At 48.5% G+C, this 27522-nt stretch overlaps 1 protein-coding gene across 1 annotated transcript in view; it reads left to right on the forward strand.

Moving 5' to 3' along the window:
• Nucleotides 1-12152: 12152 nt before the first annotated feature.
• MYG1 (MYG1 exonuclease) overlaps nt 12153-27522 on the forward strand; it is a 151220-nt gene continuing 135850 nt past the window's right edge. The window contains exon 1 of the mRNA XM_078687613.1: nt 12153-12432. Within this exon, the coding sequence (XP_078543739.1) occupies nt 12223-12432 (210 nt within the window). The 5' untranslated portion in view covers nt 12153-12222. The remainder of the gene's footprint in view (nt 12433-27522) is intronic.

Here is a 27522-nt window from a genome sequence, read left to right on the forward strand (position 1 = left end):
ATTCTCGCTCCGCTCGATGCGCATGCGCTCATCGATAGGTCGCGAGACCTAAAAAGCATTGCAATGCAATAGGTCTCGCATTTGCGAGAGTTTAACCTATTGGCATTGTAAATGACAATGCCTTTTATTTATGTTTTAAAAACCAACACATAAATAAAAGACATTGCCATTTACAATGCCAATAGCTCAAACTCTAACAACTGCGAGACCTATTGCATTGTAAATGCTTGTTTTCTGTTTTCATCCTTTCTGTCACCTTGAACATCGTCCTATATCTCTTTTTAGCTCCTCTGTTCTCTCTCTCAGTGGGTTGATCTTTGGTTGCTTCTCATCTCCCCTCACAGTTCACTCACTGTTGCAACCTTCTGTCTCTCCCTCTGTATAGACCACTCTCTCTTCCTTTCTCACCATCTTTTCTTTCTCTGTTTCACGCACTCTAGTAGTGTGACTGCCTATGAACTCTAAGTCTATATTCAGTTGCAGGGTACTGCTTCTGGCATTGTCATTCATAGTAAAGGATAGAATTGCCTATTAAATTCTTCCTCGAGTCTATCATAGTTGCCAACCATCCCGTTTTTACAGGGACAGTTCCAACAAGATTGGAGACTGTACCGTGTAATATTGTTGAGAGAAACTGTTCCTTATCATTTCACACAGGTACGCAAACAAGAACTTTGTATCTGCAGCAGTCCTGTGCTGCAAAGTGTCCCAGGAATTTTTTCTCAAATGTTGTCAACTATGAGTGTATATGTTTGTTAGATTTCATCTTTAAATAAGCCCAGCTATATGTGAATATGTCCTATATGCCAACCTTTTAGAAGAGTAAAGTGGGAGATATCCAAAAAATAATCAGGAGAATGTATTTCTCTCATTGACTTCTATTGAAGCAGATGCAATTTCAGGTAGGAGATAGATAAAATAAAGCCATTTTTGGCTACAACAATCGGGAGTCTCCCGCCTGAATCTGGTCTATTGTCAATACCCCTATGGTTATAAAAAAAGGAAGAGAATGAGCAGGGAGATGGTGTGGTCTTAAATGCCAGAGCTGCCAACTTCGGAGCTGGAATCCGGTTTGAGCCTCAGTGTTGGCTCAGCAGCCTGTGATTCTGGGCAAATCACTTAATCTCCCTTTGCCTTTGTAATGTAATTGGTGCTCATGTAAAGTGCTCAAGTACCTTTTGGATGAGTTTGCACTATATAAATATGCACACAAAAAAAGGAGCATAAACCTACCTTGAATTGCACTTCGCTCAGCCGTCTATTTTAGAACTTACAACCTCCTCAGGTATATCCATGAAAGTGACCTTTTGCCCAGAAAATGTGTCCTGAATTTTGACCCTCTAGCCTGAATGTTTACAGTTGCTGTTGCAGAACAAAGCAAAATCCCAAAACGTCGCCAATATGTAGTGGTGGGTTATATATATAAATCCACAAGGAATCCAGAAGAAGTTGCAGAGAAGTTTATTGGAGCATCCACCTTCTGAAGATCAGCAGTGTAACTGAAGCTCAGCTGATCTTCAGAATATGGAACAAACAACAGTATTCAAAGACATACAAAATATGCACAAGAATGCATGACACAGAAGATTCCATAACAGAACCCATGAGTAGCATTCTAAAAGACATTCTTAACCTAGTAACATAACAATCTATTCTGCTACCAAGCTGTCCAGAACTTGCCTTCTCGCCATTAGTCACCCTATTGGCATCTGAACAGACCGACTTTGAAGCTGAGGGACCCACCCGGGGTCGAGACTCGCGGGAGGCTCAGCATCCTGTGATTCGGGGTAAAACACTTAACCTCTCCGTGCCTAAAAAAGAATGTGTCCTTGTATAATGGAACTGGTTCTTAACTAAAGGGCTACGACACCTTGGTCGAGTTCGCGCTATGTAAAACTGCCAGTCCTGCCAATTATCACGCATCAGGTGAGACGTTCACGCATTTCAGTGCGGTGTTCCGCATCACTGCACTGAAATGCATTGTCACGCATTTTGGCGCCACCTGCCAGCGAGCGCCACCAGCCGTCGCCTGTGCACCGGGCTCTGTGCTGTTCCCAAGAGACGTGCTGTGGGCTGAGCTCCTAAATAGTTAAATCCCTCAGTGCTCAGCTCTGGAGTGGCTGAGAGCGCTACAAAGTATCAAATCGGCAATTATTCTGGCTGTGGCACGGCTTTAATTGACACACTCGGACTCACTACATGATGCTGCCAATTACGGGGGAGGGCTGCCCTCTCAGCAGTCGATGCTACTGCTGTCAGTCACACTGTGGCACACCATGGGGGCCGAGATTAATATCCGAATGTGCCCGGGCAGTGCCTTAGGTCCAGAGGAAAAGTAAGTGAGGACAGAAGCGGCGGGGGATTCAATCTAGAGACAGTCGAAACTCGAGTCTGCTCTCAAGGCCGCCCGCCGCGCAAGAGGCATGATCGATCGCATCGCGGCGGGCGGCCAGCGGCCAAAACTACTACTGCGGCAGGGGCGGGATGACTAGTGAGTCAGCAGCAGCCTGGATTGAGAAGAAGACTGCTGCAGAGTGCATCGATTCATGCAGCAGCAGTGCAGTCACGAACGAGTCAGAGTCTCTGAACTCTACAAAAGGGTGAACAATTTCATATATTTTCAATGAGACGTTGTTGTTGATAATATTTACAATTACTACCACGTCCTACAAAGTGAACCTTTATTGGCTAATTATGACTCGGAATAGTCCATTTGCGGTGTTGGTCACTCGTTCGAGGCTCAAAAGTCCTACGTCAGCTGAGGTCATAAATGACCTTTGCTTTCAAGCGCGCGCGCGCCTAATAAACACGCAGGTTTTTACACTGCTGGGTTATTATTCTCAGCTCCAGGTCAGGCACTGAGTTAGATTGCTGTAAAATACAGCCACTACAGCAGCAGAAATTGGCTTTCAGGACTGTTACAATCTATTGAAAAAATGAAAGCAGAGAAAATATTGTATGCTCGCTGCGGCTTGAAATTTACCGTTTTTATGTGCCTAATAAGAAATGGTTCCATTATGTGGAGAGCTGTGAAGTCTCTTTGGGATGGATTCGGCCCCCAAGCAAGTATCAGCCAATCTTTTCTCGAGAAACCGTCCTCGTTTATGTTTTCATCATACTATGCTTACTGCCGCTGTCCGCGCGACCCGCAGGGGAGCATGGGCGAGGCAGCGCCCTAGTCCCACACGACGTGCGAACTCAGCTCGGCAACGCCCCTCCTGGCGCCCACCTCCAGATTCCAACAAGGGGAGGACTCTATTGGGAGGAGGGGCGCCCCCCCTGGTATTTAGGTTCCCAGCGCCAGTGCTCGGCCTCTTTCCTGTCCGTTTGGCTCCCCCGGCTCTGCGCTGTTGTCATTGTTCAACAGCGCCCTCGGTGCCCACGTTTGGGGGGTCACTATATGGACTGGCTTAATTTACGGGCCTTTTCTCCTTTTGCCGGGAGTGCAGCAGTTTCCGGAGTGCCGGGTTAGCTAAACATACAAGCACGCAGCATTGCCCTTCGCTCCTGGTTCTTCAATAGCGCCCTCGGTGCCCCACAAGTTTTACACGCTGTGACACTCTGCAATTTGAACAGGGTCTCAAAGCATTTTACAACAAAGAAAATGCTTTCACTAAGACGATTTTAGCAGGAATGCCTTTGGGTATTTTGGAAGGATTAAAGGTTCAATCTGGTTATATTCATTATCCATCCATTCTCAGAGTTCTGTAATAATGTCCGTAGCACTAGTTACCCTTTTAAGAAAGATCAATATATTAATTTTCTGAATAAAATAAAAAGTAATACAAACATTTTGCAATTTTCACACCGTTTGCTGCACTTTTAAATGATGACTGGAGAAGAAAAGCTAGTGAAATGTTTACAGCTTGAGTTTTAATGCAGCAGCCAAGCTGGTCATTGTGGATCAGACCCACTCCCTTTGCCCCGTGCGAAGATATTACATGAGTTCTGGCAGGCTGACAGTTTTCTCGGGCGGCGTTAATGTGTTTGCAACAGCAACAGTAAACGAGCTCGCCAAAAAGACAAGGTCCCGTTGTCTACATTGTGGTAAGATATGGCGTGCTGCAGTTTGTGCAGAGCGACGGTCGTCCCCCGTGAACTAGTGCTCGAGTTACTGCAGACATCCGGGCTGCCAAGCAAACAGCAGATTCCACGTCCAACCCGAGGGAAACATTTCCAGGGCTTCCTTCTTTTGAAAACGCTTGTCCTGTATTTACCAAATGGAATCAAGCAGTAACGAATATTTCACTTTGCTCTTTAGAAGGCAACTGTCTTGCCTGCAGCGGTGTACCAATGTGCCAAAGGCCGGGCACCGGCTTGGGAGTCAGCAATGGCGTCGGGACTCGCCGAGCACGTCCACGCGACCCTAAATGCCACACTAGTGAGCGCTGCTCGGTGGTACCGTTGGTCACCAACACTTGAACTCGCGAGATAGTTCCGACATAGACCAGCACTAGCTGCTGCTTGCTAGGTGCAGAATTTAGAAGGGCGCTCACACGCGGTTTGTGGCGCAAGCAGTAAACGCGTTAGGCTGTTAATAAAACCCTGAGTCGTGCACTTCCTATCCGCACTAAATGAATAGTTTAACGTAAAAAGCTCAAAGGATGGTTGCAAGAAGTGGCTTGAAAAGTGACTCAGGCCGGCTTGGTACTGCCATAACTTAAACAGCGATAGCAAATGCTGACAACAAAAGGCGCAAGCAAACCCATTGCGGATGATTGTGCATTAAAAACACAAACGCTGCACTTTTCTGCAACTCAGCCTTGGTAATCCAGCCATTCCGTAACAAAGAAAGAAAGCCCTAATGGAGTAGACGAGGGCTGTGCCAGTCAGCGTGTTCCAAAGAAAGAATGGCGAAAAGTGATTGTTCCTCTTTCAGCCAACACCCACCATGCACCGCGGGCTCCCACCATGCACCGCAGACTCCCGCGAGCGAAACGCACAGCGGTTTGCACCATAGTGTGCACTGAGTGGCCCCTATAAGCTCCTGCCTGTAAATCACTTGTTATGTATTTTAGCGGTATACACGGCACACGATACATAAATGCTTCCTGGGGACCAGTTGAGAAACGATTAAAAGGGGATCCGTGCACGGATACGTGACATGGTTACTAGCCGTGGAAAAGAAAGTCTGGCCCTCGTGGCCTTATTCCATTTGTTCTATGGTTAGCGGAAGCAAGGCTTATAAACGAAACATTGCACAGATGGTGGCCCTGTAATCCCACAGGCACTGACACACGGGGGTTGTTTTGCGCCACACCCGTACTTGGGTTCAGTGATTAATGGTAATCTGCACCACTCTTTGGGTTCAGCGAGTAATGGTAATAACCGCAGGGGAATTAGCTCAAATAGTAGAGCGCTCGCTCCTGCACTATGCTTTGTTTTGAAACACAGGGAACTTGAACATCACTTGTTGGGCCTTCTAATTTGGGGTGCTTTCTGGGACCCGCAGTGCTGGGGCTCCAACAGCGCGCGCAAACCGGGGAGTGAAGGGATTGATACGGTTAAAGGTGTGCAAATGTGCGAGCTGCTAGTCCAATATATGATCAGTAAGCCGATCTTCCACCTGCCACGCCAGCTAGAGTGGGGGGACGTGGTTTTAAGAAACCAAAAGCTTTAGGAACGCTCTTGACCGCTACCAAACTCGATTAAGGAAAATACTAGGGGAAATACAATGTTGAGTGCTAGGCACGGAGTATATTCAATAAACCATTGCCGGGCGGGTGTATTGATTAACCTTTTATGCAGGTTGGGTGCAATTTTAATGAACATGCTGGCATTGGAACTAGCGAGGGGAACGACTGCTAGGCCACAGAGTTCTCTCCTCCTGCTCACGCGTTACCTTGGGGCTCGTTTCTTCCGTTTGTGGCGATATTCACGATGATTAATCGGTCTTTTATCTTTCAGATCACACCCGGGAATACGTCACGAGGTCTGACAGCTGCATAGGATTAACGAGCTTAGTAGCAGGCCAGGCCCGGGAACACGACGCAGGTCTGACAGCTTCTAGGATCACGTAGTTGATTAGCAGGTAATTCACAGGCGCGAATTGGAGGGGCTACTTAGTCTGTAGGATTGTTTACCACAGTTGTTTTCTTCCAGGTTGGCTCCTGCCAGAAAGAGTGCAACGTGCAAGGCGCATTGGGGCAATAGACACGAGGAGTAATTCGGTTTTATCTTTCAGGTCAAGCCCGGAAATTCGTCCAGCTCTGGATCAAACACATGTGCAAGACTAGTAACAATCAGAGAGACACACCATATAAGGCACAAGGCGAAGCAGACACTAGGAAGTGGGAACAATTCCTGAGGTGTTCTTTCCAGCAGCCCTTTCGGGGGGGTCGGGGAAGGGGCCAGGGATCCGGACCAAGACGTTTTAACTCTGGAACCTGCAGGTTGTTCAATAGTGGAACATGTACATGGGGTAGAGCTTGTAAGTTGGCCCATAATTGCAGCAAATGTGGCGCCCAGCACGCAGCAATATCTTGCACCAACGGCCAGAATCCCCCCCCCTCCACAGCACATGGAGCGGACGGGCCCCGAAAATGGGACACCTGCACAGCATAGGGACCTGATTAAGCACGGGAATAGGCCGGCGGAGGGCAAGGGCCCTTCGCCCATAGTGTTACAAAATCTTTTACCTTTACTCCGACTGTACCCATTCACGAAAGAGCGGACTTTACTAGTGGAAGGTTTTGTTGATGGCTTCAGGATACCTTACAAGGGACCTCTGGGTTCCAGGGACGCTTTGAACCTCAAGTCAGCCAGGGACATGACACAGGTTGTGGCCAGTAAGATCAATAAGGAAGTGGAAATGGGGAGGGTGGCGGGCCCCTTTTCTCCCCCCCCCTTGGATAATTTCCTAGTCTCACCACTGGGAGTTGTGCCAAAGAAGCAGCCTGGGGCATATCGTCTGATTCGCCATCTATCCTACCCGGAGGGCAACTCGGTCAACCATTGGTTAGAGGAAGGGGCGTGTTCCGTGTCCTATTGTTCATTGGACATGGCCATAGACATGATCAGGAGAACGGGCAGAGGGGCGTGGTTGGCTAAGGCTGACATTGAATCAGCGTTCCGCCTCTTGCCTGTCCACCCCGAGAGTCAGCACTTGTTAGGTTTCAAGTGGGAAGGTGCATTCTTTTTTGATCGCTGCATGCCCATGGGCTGCGCAGTCTCGTGTGCCTACTTCGAGGCTTTCAGTTCTTTTCTCCAATGGGCTCTCACAAGCAAACACGGCATTTCCCAAGTCACACACTATTTAGACGATTTCCTATTTTTTGGCAAGGAGGGTTCTCAAGAGTGCGCAGAAGCTTTGCAGGCCTTTGAAGAACTGGCAGAGCATTTGGGTGTCCCCCTGGCGCCAGGGAAAACTGAAGGGCCTTCCCAAACTCTCACTTTCTTGGGCATCGAGCTTGATACCGTAAAAGGTGAATCCAGGCTCCCAGCGGACAAGGTTAAGGATTTGAGGCACAACATTAGTTCACTGTCGGCAAGAGCAAGGCAACACTAGAAGTGGTTCAGAGTCTTTTAGGCAAATTGAACTTTGCAGCACGGGTCATACCAGCTGGCAAGGTGTTCTCTCGCAGGCTTGCAAGGGCTACAGCCCACATCAGAAAGAAACATCATCTAGTGCGCCTTGGTACAGGGCTGAAAGCAGACCTCTTGATCTGGGATGAATTTTTGAAGGATTTCAATGGCACCGTGATATGGAGGGCCCCCTGGGAAAGTAGCCAGGAACTTTGCCTTTTCTCTGATGCATCCGGTAGAGAAGGTTTCGGGGTGATCTTCGGGGAAGAGTGGTGTGCTATGCGATGGCCAGACGCTTGGCGCAAGAAAGGATTGTCCTCAAACATAACAGTACTAGAGCTATTCCCCTTACATCTATGGCCGGAGGGCCTGGGTAACAAGAAAGTGGTTTTTTGGTCTGACAACATGGCCGTGGTCCAGGCCATCAACGGGTTGTCAGCCAACTGCCCATTGGTCCTGAGCCTGCTCAGGGAGTTAGTTAGGGCTGGCCTACAGAGCAACATTGAATTTAGGGCAAGGCATATTGAAGGTGTGAAGAATGTGGCAGCTGACGCTCTCTCTCGCTTTCAGTGGCACCGATTTCGGGAGGCCTGGCCACAGGCGAGGGAGGCGATTACACCATTCCTGGCACCACTCTGGCGACTCCTTCAGTTGGGCAGCGGTTGTATATGATGGGACAGCGTTCGTTGGCCCAGACCACTCAGAGAAGATACGCGGCCCAGCTGACCACTTTTCGCGCAGTATCACTATCCCTGGGGGCAGCTGCCTCAAGTCCCGTAGAACAAGTTGAGAATTTTGTTGTGTGGGCGAAGGAAACAGGCAAGGCACATTCATGGGTGTGCAGCCACCTGGCAGCATTCAAACACGAGACTAAGCTTAGCGGAGGAGACGATCCCACAAGTGCATTTAGGATTAGGGCAGCATTGAAGGGGTGGGCCCGTGAAGAAGTTAGGTCTCCCGACAAGAGGGTTGGGATCGATTTCCCCGCCTTGCAGCGCATGATGGATATTGTGCCATCCATGACCAATTCAGTGTTTGAGGCCCAGCTCTTCGCAACAGCCTTCTGCTTAGCATTTTTTGGTGCCTTTAGAGCCAGCGAGCTAGTGGCCAAAACAAAAGCAGACAGATCAGGAAGAGCCCTGGACATGATGGACGTGTGTGCACGGGACTCCCTGGTTCTGTGGGTCCGGAAATCCAAGACGGACCAAGAGGGGAAGGGTGCGTCAATCTCATTGCAAGCATTAGATGACCCTAGGTACTGTCCGGTTGCTACTGTCAGGGAATACCTGAAGATCAGGCCTCTGCTGGCAGGTCACTTCTTAATCCATGCCGATGGCTCCCCACTGACTAAATTCCAGCTGGAACGAGTGATGGCTGCGGCCTTGGCCAAGGCAGGTTTGTCAGGGACTGGCCAGAAATTCTACAGCCATTCATTCAGGATAGGGGCAGCTACAACAGCATTCAATGCCGGGTTGGGTGAGGAAGGTATCAAACGGGTAGGGAGGTGGTCATCCTCTTGTTACCGACGGTACATCCGCCCGTGAAAAGGTGGCCGACCGCTGCGATCTTCCAAGTTATGAGTAATAAAGGTCATAAGCTGCCTTGAAAATGACACTTGTGGGAATGAGTAATAAAGGTCATAAGCAGCCTGGAAGAAGACACTTTTGGGTGATTTAAGGAATTTGCAGTGCGCACGTTTAAGTGTTACGTATAATGTTTTGTCACATCACGGCTTTTCTGAGTGTAGTGTGCAGTGTTCACTAATTACAAGTATTATGTACCGGGTGTACCCAATAAACTAAATAAGTTGAACGGTTTCTGGTCCTCTCTCTCATGTAGCGGGTGGTAATAATTGTCTTGTCTCTTTACAGCGGACTGTTGCGTGTGGGTGATGGGCCATTCTTACGTTCCCAGGCTGGAACAATGGGCGACTTCCAAAAGATGGAATTTGGCTTTTGCAAGGACACAAATTCGGTGGCTGGGGTTTCCTGGTATGAGATGGGGCCAGCTGGAAAATAAGCTTGAACAATGCCTGGTAGTACAGGCAGGTCCTCCCAACATTCTCATCATACACTTAGGAGGGAACGATCTGGCCACAGTAGGGAGGGGGGCCCTGATTGCAGGCCATGCAGAAGGGCGTGGCCGCTATATCAAAAAAGCTAGGAGCTACTGAGCTAATCTGGTCAGAAATTATCCCCCGCAAAGCATGGAGGGGCGCACGATCACAGGTGGCAATAGAACAGTCCCGCAGGAGAGTCAACAGGTCCATGCAGAAGTTCATGGAGAAAAGGGGACTGGGGTTTCGGAGGCACGCACTCATACATGAAAGAACAGACGGTTATTACGAGAGCGACGGGGTGCACTTGTCTGGGTTGGGTATGGATGTTTTCCTCCTAGACGTACAAGAGGCTTTGTCAGCGGCAGGTTGTAAGTAGCATGTTTGGTGGGGGGCTCTGTCATCGACGGGGGCCTCCTCCAGAGCTGTGGCGGAGTACAGGGCGATCTGGAAGCAGACGGATAGTAAGGGTACCTCTGCGGCAGAATGGTACAGTAAGGGTACCTCTGCCTGGCACAGTAAGGGTGCCTGAGCCAAGGACCTGGAGCCGAAGGAGGTTCCGGGAAACCGCGACGGCGCCCCGTTAGTCCTTCGGGCGGTCGGGGGGCCTGAACCGACCGGGGGTGGCCCCATTGCCCCGCCCTGACAGGGGGGGCGGGCGGGAGTGTAACAAAGTGGAATAAAGGCACCCTCAGAGCATCGTCTCGCCGTGCAAGATGGCTCCTTAGGCAAGCGGGACAGCGAGGGCTTGCCTGCTTTGGATCGCCTGTAAGATGACCCACCATAACAAACGTCATACCATACTTGTGTTGTATGAAATAAACATGCAGCAGTTCTTTCCCATAAATATGTCTCCTGAGTTTCTGTTGGGAAATGTAAGTGTGTATTGCAAGCGGGGGGAGCGCATGGCGGTGTGGGCACTATGCCGCTGTCCGCGTGACCCGCAGGGGAGCATGGGCGGGGCAGCGCCCTAGTCCCACACGACGCGCGAACTCAGCTCGGCAACGCCCCTCCTGGCGCCCACCTCCAGATTCCAACAAGGGGAGGACTCTATTGGGAGGAGGGGCGCCCCCCCTGGTATTTAGGTTCCCAGCGCCAGTGCTCGGCCTCTTTCCTGTCCGTTTGGCTCCCCCGGCTCTGCGCTGTTCCCTCCCTGAACCCTGACCCAGCAGCAGAGCAGCGGTGCGAATTGATGAATAAATTAATGGTCTAGTTTTGTGTTGCAGGCGGAGTCACAGGGCGATCTGGAAGCAGACGGACAGTAAGGGTACCTCTGCGGCAGAATGGTACAGTAAGGGTACCTCTGCCTGGCACAGTAAGGGTGCCTGAGCCAAGGACCTGGAGCCGAAAGAGGTTCCGGGAAACCGCGGCGGCGCCCCGTTAGTCCTTCGGGCGGTCGGGGGCCTAAACCGACCGGGGGTGGCCCCATCGCCCCGCCCTGACAGGGGGGGCGGGCGGGAGTGTAACAAAGTGGAATAAAGGCACCGTCAGAGCATCGTCTCGCCGTGCAAGATGGCTCCTTAGGCAAGCGGGACAGCGAGGGGCTGCCTGCTTTGGATCGCCTGTAAGATGACCCACCATAACGAACGTCATACCATACTTGTGTTGTGTGAAATAAACCTGCAGCAGTTCTTTCCCATAAATATGTCTCCTAAGTTATGGTTGGGAAATGTAAGTGTGTATTGCAAGCGGGGGGAGCGCATGACGGTGTGGGCACTATGTTGCACACATAATTTGAAGGAGTTTAACAATTCTTTAGTGAGCGTTCCTCTTAGAAAAAGAGGTTGGGCTGGCCGCTGATAAAGTATAACATGGCAGCAATATTGTTCTGTTTCGTAAAGCCTTATGCAGAGTTTTCTTTTAATGTGCACATTTTCAGTCCTTGCAATGTCAGTAACAGCTTGAACATTTTACAAGGATTTAGCGCAGACAGGAAAAATGGTGAATTAGATGTTATCACCCGTTCTCCAGCCGTTTGTAAAACTATCACTGCATCGATCAGGAGGACAATAAATTGTAAAGTCCAGTCGGTGCTTTTACTTCAGAAAAGGAATGGTACTTCAATGGTATGCAAAGCTAAATACTTTGCATAGAAACTACAAATATATGCACAATATGATTTTGGTAAAATAGTATATCAAGCAGTAATCCTAATCACAGAGGTAATAGCTATGTAAAAACCTTCCTGTATAGGGCCTCGCATATAGGGGCAGAATTTAGCTATTTTGACTGCCTGGGTAAAAGATGTACATTGGTAGGACTAGTTTAACAAGAGTTTCTCTTGTCAAATTGGAATTGAAATATCACTCATAATTACACTGAAATTATCAAAATGTCAATCTGAAACATTGGCAGCTAAGTAGGCTGGAATAACAGTTAAAGCTGCCTTTTTTTGCTGGACCCAAGAAACACGTCCTTACTCATATGACCGAGAGGGGCAGCACCGATTAGTTTACACTTCTGGGCACTCAGGCTACATCTTGGGAAGATTGAGCAGCCGTCTTGTTGAGGTCAGGCGGGATATCACTTTTTGTGTACAGTATACCCAATACTTGGATCCTTGCCTGTCTTTGTCATGGCCGCCACCTCCCCGGAAGTTTCTCAGCTTTCTTTTTTTGCTGTCGGCGGGGGAGTTCCGCTTTATGTTTCCCCGCTGCTCCACTTTTCTGGCGCTCACAGTCTACCGCAGGATCTCTGCTTCCACGTGCTTCCCCGCTCTCCGCATGCCGGCAGACCCCAAGCGCCCCCGGCAGGACGACGCCATGCGCAGCCGTATCGGCACCCATAACGGCAGTTTCCATTGCGACGAAGCTCTGGCTTGTTATTTGCTGCGGACGCTGCCGCAGTACCAGGTAAGAGTACGGGAACAGAGCTTACGTTCAGCAACTTCCCAAGCGGACTCTTCCTTTATACATGTGGTCTTGTTTACCTTTAAGAAACGTAAACAAATGTCACCAGCTTAGGGTGACTGTTTTCCAATATCCAACTGTTCTTCAGTCAGTAACTCCGTTAAAACGTGTTGGTGCATTTGGCTCAATGCATTACAATCAATCATTTCATCCATTATGCACCACTTTGTTAAAATAAATCTCCCCACTGGAAAGCTGGTGTCCAACTGACACGGAGCCATCATCTGGCTACCCCACATAATAGAAGGAAAAGCCTAGTGTGTTCTGGATCTCTTATAACATAGTGAACTATATGTGTGGTGACCCCAAGTACTATTGTCCATATGTTCCAAAAAGTGTACGTACTGCATGTCACCAAGTAAAGTAAAAGCCCACCTGATCTAGGTGAAACGACCATCATTTTTATTCCACACAAAAAGTCCCCCCCCCCGTATATACGCCCAACAAAACGAAGAGCCCAGCATTGATACCTCCAGCGAAATGAAATGCCCACGGGTATCCATGCTCGGAATCGATCATCACATGTGATTCCTTCATGTAAAAAGAACGTCTTCGTAATTGGACAGTATTTCCCAATAGGGGGTACTATATGTTGAGATATTAAGGGCAGTTGTTACCGTTTGTTATTGGGGGGGGGCGGCAGACCTCTTTTAAGTAGTGGGTATTGTCGTAGATGTAGGTTGCCACGCGAGACCTAACAAAAATCTAACATGTACATGAATACAAAAGAAATCATTACATTGATATGATTGACTACATGGTGCCTTGTTGATGCCTCTCGCTCATACAGATGCGACATTGAAATGTCATTTGTCGTGCGCAACTATGCCCAATGGGCGTCAAGGCGCCCATTGACATCAGGAATATGATTTAACCATATATCATATTCCTTTTGCTGATCTAAATATCATACTTCTAAAAAACAGCAGACAAAGAATCTTTTGAGCCCTGGAGAAGTCCCATGAGGGATGAAACACGTTGGCAAGCAATTCTGTCGTGTATTTTAAAGAATTAAGTTTTTGAAATAAAAAGGACATTTTCTACAATCAAAAAATAGGATTGTCTGGTCTTTTTAATTTGGGAAGCTATTTACTTATATTCTGTTGTGCTTTGAAATATGATGCACTATTGACTTTTGAAATCTGTGCTTCCCGTGTGCAGGGTTAATTGTGTGCCTTAGTTTCTGGAGTTCGGCCACTCGAGAACTCTTCTAAGTGACAAAAAAACTCTGCGGAGTTCCGCAAGTGGTGAAGTGCAGCGCGAACTGCCGTTCTCACTGGTCTTCCTGCCGCTCAAGTAGAAATTCTTACCGGAGCTGCAGCTCGCTCTCGCCAACTTACCGTTCGCAAGCGGGGGAAAAACTCTGCTGCACTACGCAGAGGGGAGTTTTCTGCATTCTGCAAGCTTTGCGAAATGCAGAAAACTCAGCAAACTCCGTGAACAGAGCGGAGTTCACCGCCCAGGCCTAGCATTGTATATTAAGGTAATAATATGTATAGCATATTCAAGGTGCAAGAACTTTGAGGGATACATAGAGTGGTGTAAGAATCATTGACTACTTCAGTTTACTGAGCATATACCAAGTTTATGCGAGTTGGCTGTTTTGATGGGGAAGCTCAACATGTGTTAAACTGAGCGCATAACTTAATTTGGATAAGGGTATTGCATGTGTAATATGGTGGTTAATATATTTGAATTGGCTAATATAAGGTATCTGCTTGGGTAGATATTTTATTTTAGTCAAGGATTCATAGAATGAGCCGGCCTATTTTTTTTTTTATTTTTTTTTATGGGTTCATTCTGACATGTACACCAGTAGTGCATTTGTTCAGAGGGGGTGCTGTTATTGCATGTTCAGTTGTGCATTTGCACAGTGGGGACAAAAAGAGTTCTCCTCCAAGAACTTGGTGTTATCCCTGAACCATAGAAGCCAGATACCACTATAGTTTAAGGGATGTCAACAGGGTGTCTCAAGGGCCTCCGGAGAATGACAGCAGTGGGCATTTTCAATTCCAGACAGAGGGGTGCGTGGGTTCATGGCCCTCATGATTTGCAGATATTTCTCCATGGGACAAATGCTTACGCACTCTAGGCATGGGTTTTGCCCCGTGGTAATTTAGGTTTTTTTTGTGCCCCGTACCTGATACACTTGGTTTTCGTTGCTCTTCAGTGTTTCTGTGGAAATGTGCTGACGGCTTGTTTTTATTCTAGCAGACAGCGAACAAGATGTAGGTTTACGAGGTGTACCTTGGTTTTATTGACCCCAATACCTCCTTGTCAGACCTCCCGTCCCAGTCCTTACATATGTGGCTGAATGTGGGGAATCTCATGAAGGGTTCTCTGTTTGTGCTCCAGGACAGGATGGTTTTGACTACAAATGCCAGCGAACTGGGTTTGGGGGGGGGGGGGGGGGTTGTGCTTGCTCAGGATTTAGTTCAGGGGATCTGGTTGGTCGAGGAGGCTCGGATGTCTTCCAACTGGAGGGAGTTGAAGGCTTTCGAAATGGCCCTGGTTCGATTTCTCCCTTTGATTGTGCATCAGGATGTTCTGTCGAGGACAGAATTTACTGTGGTGGTGTGCTATGTAAACCATCAGGGGAGTGCAACAGTGGCTTCTCTGAATTTCTTAACTCAGCAGATTTGCCAGCGGGCAGAGATGAATATGTTGTTACTAAGGGCTGTTCATCTTCCTGGGGTGTTGAACTCAGGGGCCAATCGGTTGAGCAGGTTGTTTCTCTCCCTGTCCGAGATGTTTTGTGGGTGGTCCTAATGCAGACGTTTTGGGGTGCCCAAGGTGGACCTGTTTGCGACCCCCGAGAATGCAATGAGGGACTGGTTTTGCTCTCTGAGCCCATCAAGCAAGGTTTGCAAGGTGGATGCAATGTTGTTTGCATGGGGAACCCCGTTGCTGTATGCCTTTCCTCCGATTGCGTTGATTCAGAGGGTTCTCCTGAACGTCCAGCTGGACAGGGCGTCTGTGACCCTGGTAGTGCAGGGCTGGAGCAGGTGGCTGTGGTTCCCTCTGTTACAGTTGGCAGAGTTACCGTGTTGGAAGCTTCCCGTGGACCCCTGTGCTCTGAGGCTTCCGGGGCTGTCTCAAGAGTCCCTAGTCCAGTTGCAGTTGGCAGGCTGGCTGTTGAAAGGTTGAGCCTTGTGGCACTGGATTGTTCTCCTGAGGTGGCTCTCCTTATTCAGTAGTCTCGGAAACCTTCTACGCTGAAATCTTATGCCAGGCATTGGGTTTCGTTTCAGGGCTCGTGTTCTGGGAAGGGCTAGTCAACGTTTATATTTTTAACCTGATTTTATTGAGTTTTCAGAAGCAATCAAAACCTGCAGTATAATCGCCCCACAGTGCAGCACCAAGGTACAGCTTGTTACAATGAACAATTCAATCCGGCACTGTTAATCTGAATTGATACAATTAACAGTACTGTTCCCTCCCCGCCATCGGTCAATACACTCAATTTACTCATTAAATCCAGGGTTACGCATTAGGAAAGAAGGATGATCAGTTATAGCAGAAGTCATGAGCGAGGGGGCGACCCCCCCCCCCCCCCCGGCGATTCAGGTCTGTGTCCCTTAATGGGGAATATGTTCCACACATCAGGCCCTCAATTGTGACATATACAGTTCATTTGGGTGATGCCGTCGGAGAAGCCACTGGTGAGGCCAGCTACAGCTTGGTCAGGCTATCCACTAATACATTCCAGGCTATAACTCCATCCATGCCTCCCAGACCCCTCTGCGCCTCCCTCAGGAGTACATGCCCCTCACAGCTCGCCCACTTTACCATCTCAGTCTTCCAGGCTAATAATCACAGGCCCTTTGTTTCCTTCCAATTGTGCGCTATTCCCCGCTTGGTAATATTGTATGCTAGATCCTGGAATCTTTCTGTTATCTTCGATTTTGCAGGGTGGAGAAACCAACTGAGGAGACAGTGACCTGGGGTTCATGGGATCTCCTTCTCAAAACTCTCCGCTATCATGCATATAACTCCCTCCCAGAAAGCGTGTATCGCAGGGCATGACTAAAACATTTAGAGGAGGTGTGCTCCTGTGTCTCCACATCGGGGGCATGTTGTTAGGAATGTGGAAATACCTGCCTATGCGCTCAGGTGTCAGGTATACCCTATGGAGTATGTAGTAGTTAAAGGGCTGGTCTGCCTTGACAGTAGACACTGAAGGTTTTGGATTTTCTGAAGAATGGTTTTGATTTGGGATTGGTTGTTTCCCCTTTACCCGCTCAGTGGGCTGCTGTGTGGGTCTTTCGAGGTCGGGACAATGATGGTGTGGTGAGACTCTTGAGGAGTTGTTTTCTCAAGAAGCCTGTGATTGATTAAGTACTTGGTACCTAGTTGGTACCTTCCTTTGGTCTTACTGGCGTTGCAGTCTGCCCCGTTTGAGCTGCTGGAGGAGTATTCCCTGCGGTTTCTGAGCATCAGTCTTTTTCCTGGTGGCTATTACCTCGGCAAGATTGTTGGGAGTTTGTCTCGTTGCTGTGTTGTGAGGTTTTTTTCCAGTGCTATCCGGAAAGGGTGGTTCTCAGGCCGGATCCTGCGTTTGTTCCTAAGATGCCCTCCTCTTTCCATTGTTTGGATGAGTTGGTTTTGCCTGTTCTGTGTGCTGATCCTCTGTCTGAGGAGGAGCTTATGCTGCACCGTTTGGATGTCAAGCGGGCCCTTGGAGTATATCTGGATTGTATCTACCCTTTTCGTAAGGTGGATTCCCTTTTTGAGACCTTTGGTTTGGCGGGTCAGAGTCTTAAGTCCTCTGTTGATGCTGTTGTTGGTTGAAGAGGGCTATCTTTGCGGCTTATGAGTCCTGAGGGGTGCTGGTACTTGGGGCTGTGCAGGGTCGCTCTTCCAGGGGGGTGGCTGCTTCCTGGCTTGTTTGCAAGGGGCTTCAATGGCGGAGATTTGTAGGGCCGCTACTTGGATTTCGCCTCACACCTTTATGTCCAATTACTGCTTGGTGGTGGGTGGGGATGTGTCTTCCAGTATTGAGGGCACTGTCTTGGGTTCTGTGCCGGTGGTGTAAATGTGCTGCTTCTTGCTTTTAAATGTCTGTTCTGCAGATGTGGTGTTTGAAGCCAATTTAATTTATTTATTTTTTGCTTGCGTATCTGCTCACGTATGTAAGGAGTGTGACGGAGAGGTCTGACTAGGAGGTAATGGCCGGTTACTTACCAGTAATATTCATTACCCATCACTGTCCTGGTTTCCATCCCTCCCTCCATGTATTAGGCTTTTTGTGCTTTGATTTATAGGATTTCCGGAGGTGAGGTCTGGGGATATGTTCCACAAAATGTAGGCGTGGCCTGGAGGGTAGGGATAATAATAATAATCCACATTTGTATAGCGCACAATCACCCGTAGGGTCTCTAGGCGCTGGGGGCCGTCGGGAAGATTAAGCAAGCTATTGCCCAGAGTCGCATGGTGCTGGGCTAATCTGCCGCCGGAGCCGGGGATCGAACCCTGATCCCCAGATTCCAGCGTCAGTCGCCCTGGCCGCGGCGCCACACCTCTCCAGGGACGTTTTTTTTTTTTTTGCAGAGTTTTATATAGCGCGAACTAGACCCGAACCGAATCAGGTATCAGAGCGCTTTACATATTTTTCCAGTTTGTGCTTGAGGATGTCTGGGGGGGTGGGGTGGAGCTTACACACACACATATGTAAGGGCTGTGATGGAGAGGTCTATGACTCTGACTATTACTGGTAAGTAACCGGCCATTCCCGCATGCTTTATTCACTTTACGGCAGGGTGCCCATGCATACACCCGCTCACTCTTGCCACTTTGCTGTGGCAGTTTGCCACCTGCATCAGCCACATTGTTTGTTTACTTGCACAGTGCAGTGTAGGTGGCAACACTGGTGGCCTAAACATTTTAAACTGGTGCACTGTGCAGCACCGATAGTGGCATTACACAAAGCCGAATGCGCGCACGCTTTCAAAACCTTTATGAAGCGGTTGACACCTGTGTGCTGGTCTAGAGCATAGCAAATTAAGCTGTGACAAGGCCTTTCCAAATGACAATGACCAAGTAGGTTACTGAAATTTCTCACTACATGGAAAAACAAAGAATTAATAAAAATAGGTCTCAGAGCGATGGCTGCAGGATTTGTAGGGTGCTGATATGGAATATCGCCTAGGTGAGAATAGTGTCGGTGCTTGCATATTTGCTCACTCATTCACATATACATTCCTCTCAGTGCGGTAAGCACCTGTTCATAAAATTTTGTAATCTAGCTGTCACTCATGTCTTAAACCTTCTTGCACTGCGAGTGATGAAAGCTTATACAACTCTGCAATGCTTGATCTGTTGTGAGGAAATGGAAGATTGCTCTTGTCTTCTGTGAGCGAGGGATACTTGCTTTGCTACTGTCATGCTGTCCCTATTCTGTGAGGAACTAAAGCTTGCACTCCAGTTTCCAGATTTGTACTTGCTTGTGCTGATGCTACTCAAGTTGTACTTGTCCTCTGAAGGAGGTAAACGTGCACGGTTTCTGCCCAAAGTGAAGCTGTAAAATGAATAAGGGTGTTTTTACTGCTGTTGACCCATCTGATAAAAAGATCATTTGAATGCTCTTGCATAACATGCTCAGGTCAGACAGAAGCTGACCCAGGGCAAAACTAGTTACGGGCCTTGACCCAGAGACACTGGTTTCAATCACAGCTTTCCAGGTTTATGTAGGGCAATTCCTGTTCTTCCCTCTGCTTCCTTTTCAGTGATCCTCACATTTGAGAGCTACTTGAAATAATTTAATTCAGGGTGTGCACTGTACAACAATCTCTCTTGAATATGGTTCAATAGACCATAATGTAGCTCCTTTTATGACAAGGGTAAAGGCCTAATATAGGAGGCATAAGACGGCCAACTTGCCTCTTGAGTGACTAATAACATTTCTATCAGGGCTGAAGGGGAAAGAATGTGATATCCATCCTGGTTCTAAAGTGCACAATGTATAATTGGGAAACCTGGTTTTAATCTCAGCTTCCAAGCTTGACCAAACAACGTGACCCTAGTCAGTTGCCTTCCTTTTCCATGATCACCACACTTGAAAGCACATTGAAATGATTCAGGATACACACTTCACAACATCCTCTTTGGGAATGGTTTAATAGACCATAATGTTGCTCCATCTATGAAAAATAAATGCTTGTTGTAGATAAGTGGGTATCGGTTGCAGTAAACACACACTTTTTGGCAGATTTCTGATCCACTTTGACTTCATGTGCCCTGGGTCCCTGTCAGTCAGGTTCCCAGGACCTGTGCTCTTTCCCTAACCTGTACCAATATTTCCACAATTGGCACAATTCTGGCCTTCCTGTAAGTCTTTTGTAAGGGATAGCTATGGTACCAACGACATGGTAGCCAGGGAAAGGCATCTGAGTTCTTCAGTGTGTATTATACCACCTTCGGGGACTTCTCACCACAAACATGCACCACTGTCATTGCAGCCTGCATGTTGTGGTGCAGCTAAAAGCAAAGAGTCAACATGGCACACATCCCTGCCCAGCACTGCCTGAGACCTAGGTAAGTCTCCCTTAAGGCAGGGTGCCCTATACCTCATGTGAGGACCTATCTGCATGAGCAGACAGGTCCCTATAATATCGAAGGCCATTCTTGAGTATTATAAGTGTCCAGTAAAGCTATCCTGAGTATATGTCCTTGAAACTGGTCATTACGAGTTTCCTAGCACCATAATGGCTTTTCTGAATCCTGGGATGTTTAGTATCAAACATCTCAGAATAATAAACCTGTACTAATGCCACGGTCAGATTTATTATTCCATGCACTCAGGGGGTCCCTTCTAGAGGGGACTCCTGAACCAACCACTGGTGATTTCCTGACTGGTGAGCACCAGCCTGCCACCACGAGACAGGTTTCTGGACCCCTGTGGTGGGAACCTTCGCTCCCAGTGCCCAGAAACAAAGCCTTTCCTGGGCAAAGGTGTTCACACCTCCCACAGGTCAGGAAGAGCCATCTGTGGCAGGGGAGCTTCAAAGGCCTTGCTGCCTTTGCAACGTGACACCCAGCTTCTCCTTCTATCAGGAGCAGGTCCCTTTCCTGTCTCACCCCCTGTTCGTGGGAAGACAGACGGGAACATTTAGAAAACCCAGGCGGGTGTGGCCACCTCTACCCCTCATGTGGGAGGCAAGGTGAAGCCCACTCCTCTTGTTGATTACGGGCATCCCCTAATCAGGGTTAGGGAATGTGCTCACTCCCCCACGTAGGGTGAGCAGACTAAGGGTGTAGTCACCCTGAGTTCAGTAGCCCATTGACTACTAACTCGAGACCCCTAGAAGGCCCCCTAAAAACAGTATTTAGGGGGCAGCCCTGAACCCAGAATTCAGAATCGACGACCTAAGAAGACTGAAACCCAAAGAAGCCGTTGCAGTGAAGACTCCAGGCCCAACTGACTTGACCCCAGCCATACTGGCCTGCCAGCAGCTTTGAACTCCTCTGCGAAGAAAACGACTGCTCCAAAAAGGATCAGCGACCTCCAAACTTGGTGACGACTAACCCCCACTTCTATAAAGACTCTAGACTCCCGTGGACAGCAGCCCTGTCCACAAAAGATCAAGCCCCTGAGGAACCAAGAAACCCTGCTCCAGGCCTCCTGACAGACTCCTGCAGCCTGGGACTGATTTTGAAGCTCTTTATATAACCGCATTTGTCGCCCGATGCTGCACACGGCCGCCCTTTGTGCCACTGGTGGTGTGGTCTTAGTGCTGCCTTGGGTCCGTCCCCCTTTGCCCTCACCTAACCCCAAAAGATCTTCATCCCAGCCCAGTTGTCCTGCCCGTGAGCAGTTCAACACACGGTGCCCTTAGCCCCATTGGCTGGCATTGGCCCGGTACCAAATTTTACACTCTGCACCCGGCCGCCCCAGGGCCGCTGGTGGTGCAGTCCAGGTGCAGAACTGAACCTTGCGGAACCCTGGTTTTGCACCTAAAAGATAGGTATTGTAAACCGTTTAGCATACCTGCAATTGCTAACTTAATTTTCCCCATGGGATTGCATGGTGTGGTTTTCCTTTGAAAAATGTTTGTTTACTCTGCCTTGTATTGCAACAAAAGTAAATTCATGCCTACAAGTTGCCCTGCTTACTGAGTTGTCCTGCTTACTGATGTACTACAGTGCCTAAACTGTCTTTTTAGTTTGTTTTACCCTAAGCTAGAAAAGTAATGGAAAAGTAACTAGAAAGTAATCTAAAGTAATTGCAAGTATTCTACAGAGTTTACACCCCATTTTCTCTACTGCAAAGTAACTTGTATGCTTCTACAAAACCAGTACACACCGTATCTTGAAAAGTATTGTATTGAAAGTATCACTTAACTGCTACTGAGCAAATCTTGTTTCCAGTAATAAAATCAACAATGTAACAACTTTTTATACAAACAGTTGGTCTGGATTCACTATTTGAGTGTGTGACATCATTTCTTGCCTGTTTGCGTACAACAAATGCTTAACTCTACCCTCTGATAAGCCTGACTGCTCAACCACACAGCCACAAAAGAGAGTACGGTATTATCTACTTTAGCCTCTGCTATACCTCTGGGGATCGACTGGATTCTGTGCACAGTATACCTTGCTTTGGTATAGTATATACAGAGCCAGCTTCCTACACTTGTAAAAAAAAAAAAGAAAGACATCCTGACTTGCTTCTTCAGTCATTAATACAATTGTCTCAGCAGAAAGGATGTAATACACTAATTTTAACAAAGGCTGCTCCCAGCAGTTATATAATCTAAGGTGCTAAAATAAAACGTTGGTAATTGCCAATTCGGTTGGTTAGAAGTACTTACGGCGATCAACTCCGGCAGGGAGCTAGTCAGGAGGACCAGCAAGGTCCTCAAGTCAGTTACTGTCTCTGTCCAAGGCTTACCTGGGTGCTTTGCTGCTTTGCCGCTGTAGACGCTGACTTCCTGTGATCCAGCCTCCCTGTATCCCCGGAGGGATTGACCGCCTCTGCCGCTCGTCTACTCCTTGCAGCACCCGCTCCGCGGCTTGAGGCGTGGGGTCGAGGCTCCAGGAGGGCTGCTCAGTGCGTGGAAGAAGGAGGAGGGAGCTCCGTGAGGCTGAGGTGAGCGCGCGCCGCAGGGACTCTGAAGACCAGGAGTCCCTGCACCGCCGAGCACAGATACACCTATCTGTGCTCGGCGGCGTAGGGTAGGTGTACCAGCAAGGACACGGGCAGTATGAGCCAAACCTGAAGGTTCAACCCCGCGGTACCTAACCCGCCGAATGCCCATGTGGCACATCTTCCCTGACCTTTAGGCATAGGATTATACCACAGAGGTAACTGACCCCCACACGTAAGGTGGCAGACACATGACAGTAGCATGCTGTTTATTTTAAGTATTTTCTTTATCCACTACACCTGATAGGTCCTGATGAATCGCGGGTAATATCCCTTTGCGAGAAACATGTTGACCAACTCTCCTCCTAAGCTCATCTAGGGCCAATTCACTTAACTGGTTGGCTCCTAGCGAGTTAGCTTCACGCTTTTAACTGCAGCGGGATACCCCCAGAATAAAATAGTTTCCGGCAGTCCCCCTACATTTTAAATCACCCCCTAGGCTACTTGCCTCGTTACCCACACACCCGCACTTCACCATAAGGCTGTTGGATACAAAAGATCTCCGCCAAAGAGCCCCTCTTTGAGGTGAGCCCGTTGGGGATTGCACCGCCTCCCCAACGAGGAGCAACCGCCGATGATGAAGCATGACACCCATATGGGTGTGTGAGGCAAATACATCCAACATAATGGATGCCCAAAGGTGTTACATCTACACCCTCGGTCACGCCAGACAAACACCACCCCCTCTCTAGGAACGCTTCAGCAACCCAGTTTTGTTTACCTAGGTCTGTCTAGGGCACTAGCTGATACCGGACCTTCCACTTGTTTAAGTGGTAAAAGAGTGCCTGCTTGATCAATTGATCACCCTCCCTTCTTTGATATTACAACTGGCACAGGCCAGAGCTGGAACCCTTGTATGGTTGGGGGTCCTGGACATATCGGGCAGAATCCACTATGGGGGGTAGGGAGATGTTGACTGGAGGAGGGTGACACGAGGGTAATTGTAGTGTCAGATTTGGTAACTGCTAATAGAATAGGCTCAACAACAGTACCACCGCCCCGAATAGCCTCTCCTACAAGTACAGGTGACAGTGGGTTGGTAGACTCTCTGCCCATTTTTTTGGACAGTAATCTGCCTGCTCCCCCTGTGAGGCCTATAGACAGGAGTGTTCTCATGGTCAGCGACGCACCAGCTGTGACGGACCATATCCTTAAGGTTCTCAGTTGGAACGTCGCAGGGATCGCGAGAAAATTGGCCCTCCCAGACTGGAATGCTTTGGTTGACGACCACGCCATATGCATTTTCCAGGAGACCTGGAGTTTGGACCCATTACACAGGGTGGGATATTCTTCCTACTCTGTGCCTGCACAAATCTCAGAATCGGGTAGAGGACGCCCTTCGGGTGGCTTGCTCATATGGGTGGCAGCTTCCCTAGACTGTAGAATAGAGGAGTCTCAGACAGGCTGTCCCGATATTCAAAACATTATTCTAAGAGACTCCAGGGGTCGTACAATATTGAATATCTATAATGTATACGCCAGAGGGACTAAGGGCGGGAGGAAGTCCACTATATTATCTCTTCTGGACAGCCTTCTCAGTTCAACCTCACACAAGTTGTGTACCCTGGTCGCGGGAGATATGAATTGTACGTTCGAGCCCTTGGGCTCGGATGTTGCCTTAGAGCAGGATGAGGAGGACGCAAAGATGGGGATCTCAACTCTGGAGATTGTACCCATTAGGAGATGGTCAGAGGTGGCGTTACAGTTATACACCCTGAGCATCGAATCAAATTTACGGGCATTGAACGGGAGGACAGCTTCAGACAGGGGGGGGGCTCACACTTACAACAGACCAGGACATACCTCTAGAATTGATTACATTTTATTAGATATTTGTCTGTGGAGCCAGGTGAGGGACATGGTTGTGGTCCCGACGGTTGAAAGAGATCACAATCCACTTTCCTTGACCATGGTCCAGTGGTGGTGTCACCCTAAGAAGGGTCTCATTAACCCCACACTAGCCCCCCCCCCCCCCCGATGACTCGGTAGTCTCGCTTAGTGGAAGGCGCCTAAAATGGGCCAAATTGATCCTGTCGGAGAAAAAGGTCTGAGAAATAACAACCCTCCTAGATCACGCATTGTTAAACTTGGGGACCCTCCCGGAAGGGGTGGGGAGGGCCTGCGAGGTCTTTGCCTCCCTAACAGAGGCGCTGACTAATGTGTTTTCCATCTCCTCGAATAAGGCAGGGAAGAAAGGAGGTGTAAAGAAAGGTAGTGGGTGGTACACACAACTATGTAGGCTAAACAAATCAAAACTTGTAGAGGCAGTGAAACTCAAATCCCACCCCGATATATTGGAAGCAAGGAAGGCCTACAACAGATCCCTTAAAATTGCTAAAAAAGAGTGGGAAGAGAAATTTTGGGAGGACCTACTTGTCGCCAGTAAAAGCAGAGACTCAAGGGGTTTTTGGAACCTTGTAGGCTCCCGGAACAGGCCTGATGATGCCATGAGACCCTGTAACATCCCCCCACAAAGCTGGGTAAAACATTTTGGGGCTCTATACCTTCCGGCGGATGGGGCACTAAACGTCCGGATGCTCCCCCCACTAGTATCTGAAGCTCATGGTTACAATCTCTTTTCAGTATTAGAAATTGAAAAGGTGATTGGGTGGGTAGCTCCCCAGAAGGCAGCAGGCCCAGATGGCTTACCTGGGGATCTTATGCGGGCATATCCAGGGGCCTGGGGGAGGGTCATTGCGGCACTCCTCAATGACATCATGAAGGGGGGGCCAGTGCCCGAATCCTGGAAAGGGGCGGTGGTGGTCCCAATCTATAAGAAAGGATCTAGAGAAATTCCAGGGAACTACCGTCCCATAAGCCTCATTGACTCCTCCCAAAAGATAGCAGGTAAAGCTATCCTTGGTAGGATTCTTCATTGGGTGGAGGAAAACAAAATACTATCAGACTTCCAGGCAGGGTTCCGGGCAGGTACAGGGACGATAGAGCAGGTGTTTAGGTTGGCACTCCTTGGCTGGAAGGTGGTGGAACTAGGCAAGGGCAGTCTATACTTGGCCTTTATAGATCTAAGGACTGCTTTTGACCTTGTTCCTCGGGAGGAGCTATGGAGGGTGCTTTATGGGTTGGGATTACCTCCCTACATCTTGTCCCTCCTCATTAGCCTACACGCCCATACCTTTGCTCAGGTTCGCTGGGGGAGGAACGGAGAGATAACAGAGAAGATCCCAGTGTCTCGGGGTGTGAGACAGGGATGCGTTCTAGCGCCCACCCTCTTTTCATTATATGTCAATGGGGTGGTGGATTATCTCCAGCAAGAACCAGCAGACGCTCCTTGTCTAGGGGGAGTGCGGATTCCAACTCTACTTTTTGCGGACGACACACTCTTGATTTCTAAGACCCCGCAAGACCTCCAGAAGTTGCTCTCCCGCTTCCAGAACTTTTGTGACTCAAGGGGCTTGGTAATCAACGTGGATAAAACTAAGTTTCTAATTCTAAATCCTCCAAGGAAACTGGGCCGCCCACCCATTCTTAACTCTGTTCCCTTGGAAAAAGTATCCGAATTTGATTATCTCGGAATACGGATTACGGACACCATGAATTGGTCACCTCACATTGCTAAGATGGTCCTGAGTCACAAGAGAGTAGGAGGGGCCCTTCTGAGGGAATTCCGGGCTTCACCGAGGAGGTCGCTCGCTCCAGCAATTGACATTTATAAGGCCAAGGGAGTAACATCAGCCCTGTATGGGGCAGAGCTATGGGGGCATTGCTGTCTGGACTCCTTGGTAACAGCAGAGAGCAAGCTCCTGAAATCTCTAATCGCCCTGCCTCCAAGCACCCCTACAGTGCCTGTGTTGCTCGACACTGTGTGTAAGAATATTAAAGATCAAGCCCGGCTTCGTCCACTCCTTCTATGGGCACGCATCTGGAGGGGCGAAGAGCTAAAATCATATGCTGAAGGGTTGGCAGAGATAATGAGCTTGGGCGGTTGGGCGAAGATCAAGTGGTTAAGAGACACGAAAAAACTTATGGAGGATCTTGGGCTAGGGGATTGTTGGACATCAAGAACGGCTCCACCAAAAGATGTTCTGAAAAGACTATACTGGAACTGGGTTGCGGACCAGCTAGTTATAAATACTAGCCATTGTAAAGCTACAGCTGCCTTTTTAACAATAAAAGATGCTGTAGTTTACGAACCGTACCTGGACCTAATTACCCTGGCAGTTGACCGAGCATTGTATTTTAAATTTAGAGTGGGCTCCCTTCCAGTTGGCGCCCTGGTGTCAAAGTGGAAATTGGGTGTCCACACGTCCCCCTTTTGCGCCCGTTGTACCACGAGGACAGAGACCATACCGCATATATTGTTCGAATGTCCGGACTATGCTAAACCCAGGGGTTTTTGGCTCAAACCCTTTTGTTGCAATATGGGTACACGTAGTTATCTGGTAGCCCTTCGCATCTTAATGACGGACACTTCACCTCCTATTGTTTGTGGTGTAGCCAAATTTTTAAAAATTTTTGGTTGATTCGTTGCAAGAGATTGTCAATAGTGGTTTAATTTGTCTTTTAGGTAATTTATTCTGACATCACAAGTCCTTTTATCTTTTTTTAATGTACATTCAATACTGCTTTTAAAAAAATGTCTTGTTTTTAGTTTTATATATATGCTGTATTTTGTGTACGCTTTCAAGATATCTTGCATATCGAATAAAAGCTTCAACCAACCAAGTTACTGTCCCAGGAGAAGCAGTCCTTCAACAGTTTCTGGCACTTTATCCGTGTTGCAATGAATGCAGATGGAGAGGTCCTGATGCAAGTAATGAAGGATACTGAAGATGCTGTAAGGATACTGTGGATGCGACGCAATTGAAGGGTCTTCCTGCAGGGATTCTTTAGCCCACGAAGATTGCGAGGGGGTCCTGGTTGTAGGGTCA

This window comes from Lissotriton helveticus, chromosome 1_1 (genome assembly GCF_964261635.1).
Source record: "Lissotriton helveticus chromosome 1_1, aLisHel1.1, whole genome shotgun sequence".
NCBI classification, from domain to species: Eukaryota; Metazoa; Chordata; class Amphibia; order Caudata; family Salamandridae; genus Lissotriton; species Lissotriton helveticus.